The 13077-nt window shown below is 49.9% G+C and overlaps 4 protein-coding genes across 4 annotated transcripts; 3 read left to right on the top strand and 1 right to left on the bottom strand.

Annotated features, from left to right (window-relative positions):
* Window positions 1-1263: 1263 nt before the first annotated feature.
* Window positions 1264-1904, top strand: STEHIDRAFT_172902 (uncharacterized protein; the record flags this gene model as incomplete). Its single annotated transcript, XM_007310836.1, has 1 exon — window positions 1264-1904. One exon carries the CDS (start codon window positions 1264-1266, stop codon window positions 1747-1749), a length of 486 nt encoding a protein of 161 aa, XP_007310898.1. The 3' UTR covers window positions 1750-1904.
* A 268-nt stretch (window positions 1905-2172) lies between these two features.
* STEHIDRAFT_172901 (uncharacterized protein) lies at window positions 2173-8118 on the top strand (the record flags this gene model as incomplete). Its single annotated transcript, XM_007310835.1, has 19 exons — window positions 2173-3099; window positions 3163-3267; window positions 3336-4256; window positions 4343-4576; window positions 4643-4923; window positions 4993-5102; window positions 5163-5326; window positions 5414-5601; window positions 5676-5893; window positions 5997-6091; window positions 7183-7271; window positions 7334-7412; window positions 7470-7483; window positions 7540-7653; window positions 7708-7717; window positions 7772-7789; window positions 7853-7878; window positions 7933-7958; window positions 8016-8118. The coding sequence occupies 19 exons, from the start codon at window positions 2173-2175 to the stop codon at window positions 8102-8104; spliced, it is 3708 nt and encodes a 1235-aa protein (XP_007310897.1). The 3' UTR covers window positions 8105-8118.
* A 416-nt stretch (window positions 8119-8534) lies between these two features.
* Window positions 8535-9362, top strand: STEHIDRAFT_135530 (uncharacterized protein; the record flags this gene model as incomplete). The annotated part of the gene is made up of 7 exons (XM_007310834.1): window positions 8535-8575; window positions 8639-8698; window positions 8756-8783; window positions 8839-8893; window positions 8947-9113; window positions 9182-9244; window positions 9318-9362. The coding sequence occupies 7 exons, from the start codon at window positions 8535-8537 to the stop codon at window positions 9360-9362; spliced, it is 459 nt and encodes a 152-aa protein (XP_007310896.1).
* Window positions 9363-10085: 723 nt separating this feature from the next.
* On the bottom strand, window positions 10086-11909 carry STEHIDRAFT_116111 (uncharacterized protein; the record flags this gene model as incomplete). Its single annotated transcript, XM_007310833.1, has 8 exons — window positions 10086-10247; window positions 10300-10642; window positions 10663-10775; window positions 10842-11423; window positions 11477-11585; window positions 11682-11694; window positions 11756-11792; window positions 11841-11909. 8 exons carry the CDS (start codon window positions 11907-11909, stop codon window positions 10086-10088), a joined length of 1428 nt encoding a protein of 475 aa, XP_007310895.1.
* Window positions 11910-13077: the final 1168 nt, after the last annotated feature.

Below are 13077 nucleotides of genomic sequence, written 5' to 3'. Positions count from 1 at the left end.
CAGCAACGGACGGACGAAGGAGCAGAAGACAAAGAACCCACATGGGCAGCAGTAAATCGTCCCACATGGGAAGCAGAAGAGCCCACTTGGGCGGCAGGTGGTTGCTCAAGACCGAGGTGGTTGAGCAGTGGGAGAGATGGAGGGCGACAATCACTTGTAACGAGAAACACTACGAGGCGAAAGCACATAAGACAGACAATGTATGAGAAGGAAAAGGGACGTACACGAAGCATCAGGCCGTATAGAAGACCCATCCCATGTGGAGGGCAAACAGGTATCCAGTCCACACCAGAAGTTCCCGATATGACCGAGAAAAAACTTATGTGAATGGTAAGAGCCACAATCAGTGGGAAGAATTATAAGATCTCAGAGCGCAACAGAGTAGCGGGAAGGTTCTGAGAGCAACATTGAGAGTTTGCTGTGTTTTGTGCAGTACAGTCAATTACCCCGTGGTGGGCCAGTACCTCGTAATGGGTCACCTTCCAAATGCGGGCGCTCGAAGCCCTCATATGGTGGAGTTGTGCTCCCATTCGAAGCTTTGGAGCATGATATCATAGCATTCTTGGCCTTTCGATGCCAGCCTTCGCCGTAAACAGTAGGTGACCCATTACGGGGTAATTGACTGTAGCGAAAAGCGCGAAGAGATCTCGGAGTAACTTCTACGAGAATGAGCACATCAAGGCCTCGAAACGGCTGAATACAGAGAGCGAGGGAGGAGTGATAGCAAGACAGAAAGCGATGATATTGGATGTAGCGCGAATGGGCGAAGATGGACGACGTTGCAGAAAGCAAAGCAGAACGAAGACGGCGACGCGCGAGAGGCAGCCACAACTGTACAGTAGACAAATGCACCCGAGCCTGCACGTGCGATGATGAGCGCGGAAGGAGCGCGGAAGATCCGATCCGATTCTGACTCAGCAATTTCCATGTAAGGGAATTGCACGATTCTCCGCCAAAAACCAAACAATACTTCCTGTAAGACCCACTACTAAAGTAGCGGGAAAATCACATTTGGTACAAAATTATTCAAGAAAGTCAACACAGAAAAACACGAGATCCTCCACGAACGCAGTACAGACAAAAAAAAAAGGAGTGGCATTCCGCATCCAGGCAGGTCTTGAGATCCATGTTGGCATATGGTATATACGCTGACATTTTCCTCTTCGATCAGCTGTGTGTTACCACTTCCCGAGGATTAAGTCGTGAGCGTATGTTCTTCCACAGTTGAGTATATCCTTCCTTATGCCACTTCTCTCAAAGAACATGGCTCCAAGGCTACCTCGCCACTATATGGGCGACATCTACTCCGAGTATCCCGATAACGACACAATGAAGACGATCCAACTCTGTGCAGATGGACTATCCTATCCAGGCTTCGGCGACCGACACGTTCTTCTCCAATGGGAGAATGGCCCTAGCAAGGAAGGGGGCAGCGTGATCCAGATCATCCAGCTCAGCGGCATGCCGGGCAACTACGCATATTATGCCCCCTTCGCCAAGGCAGGATTGGATGGAGCTTTGACAACACATACATTCATTTCGCTCGGGCAGTTCACTCGAGCACAGCGCGACAGGATTTTGGAGCTTGCCAATGCTGTCGTATTTGAGAGGACATCTGTTGTCAATAGTTGTCGAACGTGGACTAGGGATCTTTTGATGGCGATGGTCGATGAAGGTCTTCTAGAACGGAGTCTCTTCGAGGAGATAGATGAAACGATTCCTCTTTTGAAGCGTCAGGCGGAGGTTTAATGTTACTGTTGCTTTGCCTATTTCACGTGGAGGATCTGGTGTTTTATTGTGTTGGCTTTTCTGAATGATTTTGTACCAAATGTTGCACGCCACACTGCCTAGGTATCGAAACATGCACTACTTAGTTACATACTTAATAGTGGAGGTATTCTGTCAGAATTACTTGTGGACACGAGAACGATGTCAATATGATTTTTCCGAATCACTTCCCCTCTTCTGATGCGATGTACACTTGTTGACGAGATATTCTGACGACGGAAACTGAAAGGTGGCACCGTGGTACGAGACCGACTCTCCGGGGTCCCACGACGCGTCGCGTCGCGTCGCCATCGAAATGAGCGTGACCTGCTTTTGTTTTCGACCACCACCATCTTGTTGCGCTCATGCTTATATATCCGCCATAATCCACATCGTTTTTTCTGGATGGATAATTCTGACGACTACTTCGAGGATGACATCGTCTTTGACGACGAGGCCCTCGCTGCACTTGACGCCGAGGAGAGCAAGTTCATAGCTTCGCAAGCGCAGGCTACTTCCACACAACGACCACCACCCCTATACCATCCACGATATGTCCCCCCACAACCACCAGCGAAGCGACAGAAGACTGCCAGCGGATGGAGGGCGCCAGTTCAAGTTCAACAACGTCCGGCGGTCCCGCCTGGTCCCGCCGCATACTCGCTTGAAGATTTGGATCTACCAGAGATTTCGGTGCGCGATGGATTTTATGGAGTTCAGCGGGACAGTAGTCAGGACTTGGTACAGAGGGCCATAGGTGGGGTAAATGCTGGCGTTGGTGGGGGTATGAAGCGACCTGCATCGAGCATGTCCAACTCGAGCTCAGGCAATATTCAGCAGGCGAGCGGGAGCGGAAGTAGGACGGCCAGTGGTGGATCCAACGCGAGCGGGCCTACAACAAAACCAGCTACCCTGCAGCGCACTCGGTCAGGTCTCCAAGTGATAGGTTCTTACATTCCTCAAGCGCCTGCCCATCCTCCCTCGCGATACACTCCAAATCAGAACCATAACCCTACTTCATCTCGCCAGCCTCTTCCTTTCGTCAACGCGCATGCCCCACAGAATCATAACCAACAGCACGAACGACCAGTTATTGGTCGCGTCACTTCGTTTTCTGGTTCAGGAGGTTCAGGATCTGGACCACGCTTAAGTCAAGGCCTTGCGCGACAAATTTCGAACCCATCCTTTAATAATAGAGCGACACCAGTACAACAACATACTCGGAGGGCATCACTTGTCATTACACGTGAACCGTCCCCTGCTCCCAATCAAGATGAAAACGCGCGGAAGATGGAGGAAGAGTTGGCGGAGTTGCGTGCTCAGTTTGAAGCTGTAGGTCCCGTCTCGTGGTTTTCCATTTTTCCTGTGCTTTTCCTCATAGGCATGCTTGGCTAGCTGCAACGGTCGAATGAGGAGATGCAAACGTCGTTGAAGGAGGCACTCAACGCTAAGCGCGCCAAAGCGGGCGAAGTCATCATTCTTCGCGAGAATATGGAGAAGGTTTGCGTTTTTCTTCGTGTCTCCCTCGCATCATAACACACTGATTTACCTTCAGCCTTTCATCTTAGGCGAACCAAACTTATCTCGCCGAGCAAGTCAAACTTCGTGCCGCAAAAGAAGCCGCCGAGGCCGTCCAACTCCAGATTCAGCGCGACATGAAAGAGGAGCTTGAACGTCTCAAGACCCAGTTCACCTTCAAACAACATGAGCTCGAGACATCCACCGTTCGCAAAACGCCCTGGAACGCCTCGACCGGCAATCGTCTCACACAAGGACCTGGGCCTTCGACGCCGACACCCGTACCTATGTCAAGCCAAATGAGGCGGTGGGACCAGACGGAGGTAAAGCCTAGATCCCTACTCAATCTTCAGAACGCTGTCGCTGGTCCGAGTGGTTTGGCCAATATTGGGAGGAAACCCGATTCACCTCCACGGCCGAAGTTTGGGAACGTCGCACCGGATAGTCCTCATCGTAGAAGCAAGAAATTGGCCGTTCAGCCTCCAGCTCTCTCTGCGAAGAAACGACCGGTGCTGCCAGGGTTCGAGAACGCGTTCTTACCTTCTCCGGAACGGAGGCGCCACCCGGAGCCATCCCAGTCGACTGTCGCGAGTCCGTTGAGAGGGAAAGAGAAGGAACAGGAGACCGTACAGGAGAGACCACAGCCACCGATTTTACCTCCATCTCGAGCTCGTTTGGCGGTGGCCGCAGCGATGGCAGCAGCGCCTGCGCCTAGTCAGCGTGACGTGAACGATGTGCAGCCTTTGGGTACCATGCAGCCTTCGCCGCCGAGCAGCCCTGCCAGGCCTTCTGCCAGGAGTCAACAGATCGCAGTGCTGAGGAGAGAGATGGATGAAGAGGCAGACGGTAGCGAAGACGTGATGATGGACGCTGAGCTGGATATGAGTTTCGGGATGGATCTTTCTACACCGACACAGTCGCAAGAAGAGGAAGAGATTGCGAAGATGGACCCTCCAGACTGGGTCGCCCATGTAAGCCACTACTTCTCCTCTCCACGACGAACGGTTTTGATGTGGTGTATGCTGATTATTTGCTACGATGTCACCTCTACTCATAGTTAAACCAGATAATCTTTACACATTCCGTCCCAGGGTCGCGCTCAAACACCTTCCAAACGCTGCTGAGCGTGACAAGCTCACTGAACGACGATGCCTCCGCTTACTCCAGTGCATCGGCCACGATTCTGGAGGCTATGGGCTCTGCTTCCAGAGGTTCAAGTTTAGAGCCTTTATATCGGACGGTATCTACGGCCTTCGTGCAGATGGCAGCCATATTGCTTCGGCAGGAGCAGGTATGTTAACATCACCAATCGAGCTTCGTCGCCGCAATATAGCTCATACCTTGATGTTTACTCCAGACACTTCCTCTTGCAGCTCTACTCTCCATTCTGTCCACCTGCACCGTCTTCCTCCCTAGCTTCATCATCTCACTACTCGAGCCTACCGACCCCGAGCCTGAAAACGATGCTCCTATGATCTTTACGACCATCTGTCAGACCGTCTCTACGCATCTACCACCCGTCCAGACGAAGACCGACCCTCAAAATGTCGAAAAGAAGCACCTTACCGACCTTCCGAAGGCCGTTCTTGGGTTTTTGGATGCAGTCTGCTGGTCGCTACCTCCCGCATTCGAACACCTGTGCGCCTTTTTCTATAAAACTAGCCCCTCTTCGGAACTGACCTATACATGCGAATGATTCATCTACAGGCTATCGGTGGTGATCAAGTCTCCTGGTACCCTGTCGACGCTCCTGGATCCTTCTCAGCCAACGTGGTTCCTGGAGCAGAGCACGAGGCTTGTTGCGTTACTTGCTACACGTATGCAATCCCTTTTTGCAATTGGCCGCATGCTCCACTGACGGCTACGGGATTGTGTAGGGACGAGTCTGTATTCGGACTTTCTTGCGCTGCCTGAGGGCGCTGGGGAGCAATCTAATCGACAGTCGCGATCTGAGCATAGTCAGGCTGGAAACCGCTTGCGGCTCCCACAGATGGAAAGTCTGTGCGCCTTGCTCACCGATTCGAAACATGTAGGATATGGGGTGCGCATCCGTTGTCTTTTCCCTTAAGATCGTCGTGTGTCTTTCATCCTCCGAATCTCACACGCATTGTTTTACGATTTCGAGCAGGCAGATTCGATGCGAGCATCGATACTTTCTACGTTTACCCTCCTGGCGCTGGCACACGCAGACGGGCTGGCGGTCCTCAACGAAAGTCATTCTGTGATCCTCAGCTTGATTTCGTTCTTGACGATTCTGACCGTCCCGTTGTGGGAGGAAGACCCCGCACTGATGCGGTCGCCATCCCTCATCAAGTCGTACGCGTCTTCCTTAACATATCTTTTATTACACTCGCTAACCCTCCAGAACATGCATTTACCATACTTATTAGCACTGTCGGCCTCATCAAACACGCCCTCATCCTGCTCAACTACCTCGTGTTCGCACCTGATCCGAACGTGAACCTAGCGCTAAGACTGCACCAAGCGTCGCACCGACAATTCAATGGGATATCGCATATGTTCGTCGTTACGCTTGGTCGATTGACTTATGCGGAACCTCCGGATGAGGTGGGAGATGAGGAAAAGGTCGTGTTGGAGCAGATTGCCGGTACGTTCACCCGCTGCATTGTCCGCGGGATCTATCTCCCACGTGACATTTTCTTCTTCATAGAAGCTGATAATACCCTTCTGTATCCGTTCTGAAGATCTAGCTCGAGACCTCATGGATTTGGTCGTCGGAGGCCCTGAAAGTGAGAGTGTGTGGGCGACGTATCAAGACGGGGAGGAAGGCACAGATGAAGGAAGTGTCATTGACGTCGACGAGGAGATGTCGTAGTGCGGCGCGGTGGTGTTGGTGACTATAAGTGGTATGATCTGATCTTCTGGAAAGTGGCATATTCTATCGTTTTTTGTTGTTGTCCTGCTTTATTTTTATCCAGTAATCTCGTCAGGAGATTAAGCCGAGCCGTTAGCAGTGGACGGCGCTCTCGACATTGTGTTGTTGTTATGATGAGTTCGTGTGGGATTCAGAAGGACCATGGACGTTTGTTTTTAGATCGCGGAAGATTTGTATTGATTTTCTTCCCGTCAATTCCGCATCCGTACATTCCAGAATATGCTCACTTCTTTTCCACTCAGTGGAAAATTCTACTCCGTAGTAGGGGGCCTCGTGATACGTGAAAACCTTCTTCATCTGCGTCGCGTCGCGGCGGTGGCGCGACTATGAAAGGCTCTTCGCCGCAATCAAGCACATATTACGCGCTTTTCGAGGCTGCCATAGCAATAATCCAGTAGGTGAATCTGTCTCCATTCGTATTCGTTTATTGACGATCGTTGTGCAGACTTTGATACGTTCACGGCGGCGCTCATCGTTTTCTTCCTCATGTGGTCCTTGCACACACGAGCATCGTTGCTCTACGACTGAGACTCATGTTTCGTTGGCCAGAACATGTGCGCAGAGCTGTGTCAACCACGGCTCAGATTGACGTGCAGATCTTCTCCTTGCGACGTCGCCTTCCTGGCTTTTTGATGGAAACGAAGTTCAGCCCTGCGTCCAACTTCGAAGGGAGTTATGGGAAATTCTAGGGGCACCGCCCGAGAATGCCGTTTTCCTTCTGAAAGATTATGAACTTACTCCTGACAACATCGAGCCAAGTTCGCTTCCTGTGAGAGTCTACTTCGCTCAAAAAGCAAAGTATTGGTTGCCAATGTTGCTCGAACAATAAGTTAACCTTTTACGACTTCCGAGGTCAGCGGGAACTTCCTTTGCAGATAACGTCGATTTTCTCAAATGTAAACAGAGGGACTATATATCACGACGCAGGCGTCAAGTTCATTTCCCCTGGCTACAAACTGGCTTACTCTCCGACCTTGTCTGATCTCGTCTGCCGCGCATAGATGCATCTTCTCCAGACGTTCACGTTCTCTGCCGCAGATATTTTGTCCACATACACCTGGGTTTATTCAGGCAATTATCTATCCACCATGTACGTTGTCGCGCTCCTCATACACATTGAGCAACAGCTGACGCTTCTTTCCGCATTGTCAGACTCTTTGGTGTTGCCCTCCACCAGTTCTACATATATTATCGAGAGTCTCCGAATGATCGTCGACTGATCAAGTCTATGGCAAGTCGCGCGTTTTCAGGAACGTTGAACGCACTCACCTGAAACATATGATCACAGGTCGGAGGACTTCTGTAAGGCTTGAAATTACTAGTCTTAGCGGATGGAAAGTTCTCAAATTCTCGAATAGCGTTCTGGAGACAGTTTCGACAGTCCTGGCTGCATTCGCAGTCTACGAATTCTCTCTACTAAATATGATGCAGACGATAGAGTCACTGCTTGATAAGTCAGAGGTCATAGATAAGTAAGTCCCATCTATACCCAAATACCCATGAATCCTCCCTTATACTTTCAACAGAGTCTTCGCCGTCAGTCCCCATGTGTCATTCAGTCCGTTCGAATGATATTGATCAATTCAACAGTCAATCGTACTGTTGAGCGTTCGTTGTACACTCGCACTGCTGAAGGGCGTGATATTTACATTCATGCTATTGATTTGACAGAGCCTGAGTGACACGCTTATTCGATGGTATGTGATGCATGGAGTCAAAACTGTTGATGTGCGCTGACAGACCCCTCACAGTTTTTTCTGTTACCAAATCCACATACGTGAGACGTCATCCTCGTCGCCTTCCTTCTTGTTCAACCTTTTAACTCCCGTTACAGTAAGCGAGAAGAACTGGGTTCTTACTTCCATAACAGTAATGCTTCACAGTCTATCCCGTGACCTTCATGCTCATCTTAGACTTGCGTAGAGTCTTCTCGCGTGCAGTTGTCTCGGTGTGTTTCATTCCTTCGCAGTACATCATGCTCTAAATCAGAAAAACTCGTGCTTTTAACCACATGCTTAGTCGCAGGAGTGGGTAAGTGCTTTGGTTCAACACAGAAACCGTTTCAATGCGCTGATCAGTTGTCTTCTTCTTCTTTAGTGCTCACGATTGACATGTCTGCAACTACTCATCTATATCATATCCAGCCGCAACTTGAATTGACTTGCTTTACGTTTAGATTTACCAATATTGATGCCTTTCAGTCCCCGGGGTTCAAAGTACGTCTCCGTTCGCTTCGGTTCTCATGCATCCGGTCATGTACGACTTCCTTATTCTTTGTACCCCGGCGCAGACCATTTTGATCGTGCTTATCATCTCGATCAGCATCACCGACGGATTCATCGCGTCGAGCCTCATGACTTTACTGGCAAGAGCGCAGGCGCTACGACCAAGAGGGTCTGTATTTGATGAATTATGCTTGCACTTCTCCGTGATACTTATTGGCCCACTTGACTCCAGTACAATGTCAACTTTGAATAAGCTTATCCTCTACGTACTGTGCACGGGGTTATTGACCACGTACGAGCCGTCGACTCTCCTTGCTCCCTACGGCTGATCCTCATTACTGATCCACAGAGTTGTAGCTTTCATAATCCTCATCATTGTGAGCACTCGCGCCACACCTCATAAACTTTGCTCCTCCTTATTATCCAATACAGTTCCTTGTTTCTGGAGGCCTTCAATTCATCGGTGTCTTCTTGAACCTTAGCAAACGTCAGTCATCCGGCCAATGGGTTGAGCTTTTCACTGACGAACTCGCCATGTAGTTTATTCTAATTCTCTTCTCGCCATGCTGAACAACCGTGCCACACGACGACGGAATAGTGATCAGCAACTAGCAATGCCGGCGGATCTATCTCTTCGGACAGTGGAGTTCTCATGGCTCAGAGCTTCTGCTACGAGCTTGGGCCCCGTCGATTTCGAAGGATGCCCGGTAAGTGTAATCGTCAATAGCTCGATGAACCAACCGCAATCCAATCCGAACTAAGCACATATATCCAGGAGCACGGTCACATCGTCACTAGACAAGATTCAGTCCTGGATCCGATGCGGGCACTGACGGAGGTGAGTGTTCGGCCGCACCCCATCACAGTTTCAAGTTTCTTCGTTCTCAGACTATGTTTGCGCTATCATACAGCTGCCTAGAGCTAGGGTGGAACAAGGAGATATGTCTCAGGCTTAAGGCGTCGTGTCGTGTCGACCGTGTCAAAGACGGACTCAAACGATGTATCGATTTGGGCATTCCACGGACGATAGTCGTGTTGTATTTTATATTCACTGCATGGACACATTCTTTCTTCGCAAAAGTGTTTTGTTCGAGTCTTGATATGGATCCACCAGATTGGCAATACGGTGAATTTCTCCGTCGTGGGTCAGTACCTCGTAATGGGCTAGCTGCTCATCGTGGTGAGCGCTGGCATCAGAAAGCCAAGAGTGCTACGATATCATGCTCCAAAGCCATGAATGGGAGCAGAGCTCCGTCATATGAGGGCTTCGAGCGCCCGGATGTATGAAGTTGGAGAATATCGTCAGGCCTTCCGACGGTATCTAGTCTTTCATCGGAACACCCTGAGCGCTGACTTAGTTAGGCCTGCCTCTCCTATCGATTTCTTCAACGGTGGTAGGCCGATCGAGCCCGAGTTCACTTAGTATGGATCTATGTAAGAAGATCCACTAGAAGCTTCGAACTTGAATCGTATCAATACAGCCCTTGATGTTCATCCCGGGAGCAAGGTCTACTTATGTATGATAGGATGCAGTGAAGAGGAATGCGGCGACTCCAAAATTGTCACGGTATACCATGAGCTTGGCGCTGTGTCTAGGGTTATTTAACAGCTTATGACTACATCAAACTCGAAGATTACAGTCAAATTACAGTACAAATCGGTCACTGAGGACCGTGGCGCTAACCAAATGGTGCCACTGCTCTCAAGCATCGAACGCAGCCCCGGAGTGTCATCAACAACGACGGAATGGTCCCTGGGTATACCGAAGTATCATCAGCATTCGCGCCAAGTAAGCGAGCTTGTTCTTGTTCCAGAACCTCTCTAGCGGTTCTCCAACTCAGCTATGTCGAAATCAGAACACTGCGCAGGATGTGACAGACACAACAATCTTACCAATACCATGTGGTCCAGAAGATCATACTTGTCCTTGGGGAGGCCGTCCGAAATACTAATTATTTCTATCGCAGTCTTAACGGTTTGACGGCGTGATTCTTCGTGGTTTAGGGCACTGTAGAGAGCAAGGTGAATCTCCGTAAGGGCGGTCAAGCCCATGACTGCGTCCAGTTTGCGAGAGACGGATCCGGATTGGTCCTTATAAACCAGGTCGAACTTCGTAGCCGCGAGCTTGCTCTCGGTGACGTGACGCTCGATTCTTTCGATAAGGCCGGAGTACATCTCGTACGAAATACCCGTGTTGTCGTAAGCTTTGAGCTCCATCAGCCACGACTTCGAACCACTGCATGGTAATAAACGTACTTGCCTGACGCTGACGGAATTCCCTGAGAGACAGAGAAACGAGCTTCGTGTAGAAGCCAGGTACTCATAGTCCGTGTAATTACCGTTTGGGTGTAGTCGAAAGGCGTGTGGCTCTAGAGAAAATCGGATCAATTGAGTCCAAGGGCATAGATACAAGGAGGTAAGGAGATGTTGCGTACAAGCAGACTTCGAAGTTCGTCGTCGAGATGAGGAGGTAGTACGACTGGCCTATCCCATATTAGTATGGCGCAGAAGTCTCCGTGCATGGCATAGCATAAGAGAGATCTTTGTTCCTCGGCTTCGTCGAGGGCTTGAATATGACCGTATCTGCCGCGGGCAACGTTCTGCGGTGAATGCGATCCGGTGCAGTCCGTCGAAGGTAGTGTGATGTGCATGTCTGCGTTTATGATCATATCGTAGGCTTTCGTGCCACAGTCCCAAGCGGTATCGAACTGATTGTTGAGATAACGATATGTGCCGAGGAAGATACAAGTCTGCAGGAATTCCACCGGAGTGAAGGATTCTTTGTCCTCGAGATACCGCATTACGAGCTGGTAGTAGGATGCCTCGAAGTCCGACGGGACACGTTGACCATTGTCGTCACGGTAGTAGACACAGCCTATTATGTGTGCAAAGTGGACAAAACTCGGATGGACAATACGACCAGAGAGATCACCACGGGCTATGGCGTCCAATTTCTCTGGCATCATACGAAGACAGAAGTATCCACCATGCGAAAGAAACTCGGAGCGGCTAGAAAACTAGACTGGTAAGGTCAAAACTAAATGGACAGAGAAAAAAAAATCGGACGTACAGGCGTCTGAGCAGATCCGGATAAAGTAATGAACCGGAAGAATGTCGTTGGGGAGGGGTTGTCCCAGGCACAAAGTCGCAGTAGTGGTAGACACATTCCAAGTGTTTTTCTGCGGCGACACAGTTTCGACAGAACGGACGCTCGCCGCTACAAATCTTTTCGACCGTATGAGAAGATAGCACTAGGAGTATAACAACCTACGCACCCTATTTTGTCCACTACAATAACGTTTCATCAGCTCTTTGTCCAAAACCGGTGGAGGAAATCAGCTGAACAGACCGGCACGGAATGCATACGTCGCCTTCATGTAGCAGGCCTGAATCGTTCATGTGGGGAAGACTGTCACTGTAATCGCATGGCGGACCACCCATAAATCTTCGCCTTGTGCATGGGCCACACTCTGGAATGATACTGTCGCAGCGCTGGGAACCATATGTTACCGAGTTAGTAGGATACCCCCTGATGAAATGCGGTCAGAGTTACTCAACGATGTCATGGGTTTTGCAATTCGAGCAAGTGATACGAGAGCCCATAGCGATTCCGAGAGATCGCAAGTGGGTATATAAACCGGATTTGGGAGTAGCAGCTAGATGAGGCGCAGAATGTGTATGGTTGTGCACAAGTTGCAGCGTTCTTGGCGACGATATATAGTATCTCTGGCGATCGAAGCAAGATCGAAGGCATCGGATATTCCGCGTGGGTAAATGGGCCTTCCGACGGTGTAATCCACGAGACGCCTGCCTTACCTCCTAAGTCCAATCCTGCAATAGAATCCTGTCAGTATACTGCTCACGAGATGAGGAGAGCAAGCAACCCGAGCGTCTTTAGCTACTCAAGTCCCTGATTGTGACAGAAAATAATGGATATCAATTTTCTTTTGGCAGGATGGCGCGAACGCAAAGGCCCAAAATCCCTGCTTTAGCGTTCTCAAGTTGGCCGCTGGCGAGCTACACCCTGCGTAATAAGTGCCCTCTTATGGATCTTTAAATCAAGCAAAGTGTTACATCTTAGATATGCAGTTGGAGGCACCAGTTCAGCGCTCAGAAAACAGCGAATGCCCATTGTAATTGGCCCTTTTCGCGCAGTTCACAATGCTCGCCGCCGTAGCTCTTACTTCACAGCTTTCCTCGGTGCAGACTGGTATGCGCTGATGGTTTGCATGTTTGTCGGGCTGTGTGAGACAGCCAAGAGCTAGTACTAGGAAAAATGATTCGCGTAAGTCACTGTAGCATCATCGCAAGACGCTTTCGGACATCTCTCACCTTCACTTTCCCTAAGCGATCCTGTAGAAGGCGACAGTGTTTACTTGAGGGGCTTTGAGCCAATCCTGGGTACACATGCACTCATGCATTTGTAGGGCTCGTGAATAGCCGATCGATGAGGTGGAGTTTGTTTGGTTAATCAAGTCTACCGAAAACGCTATGAAGAGAAACCATACCGCCAATCAAGGTGTTTGGGTCTATCGAGCCTGAGACCTACATAAACCATATAAGATGAGAGAGCGAAGTTCGACGTGAATGTGATGTACTTGATAGACCGATGTCGTCACGAGAGACGTCCACTTGACGTCGACACAGCTGTCTTGTACGAATTTCTAGAGG

The sequence above is a fragment of the Stereum hirsutum genome (genome assembly GCF_000264905.1).
Source record: "Stereum hirsutum FP-91666 SS1 unplaced genomic scaffold STEHIscaffold_22, whole genome shotgun sequence".
NCBI classification, from domain to species: Eukaryota; Fungi; Basidiomycota; class Agaricomycetes; order Russulales; family Stereaceae; genus Stereum; species Stereum hirsutum.
This window is presented reverse-complemented; position numbering and strand designations above follow the sequence as displayed.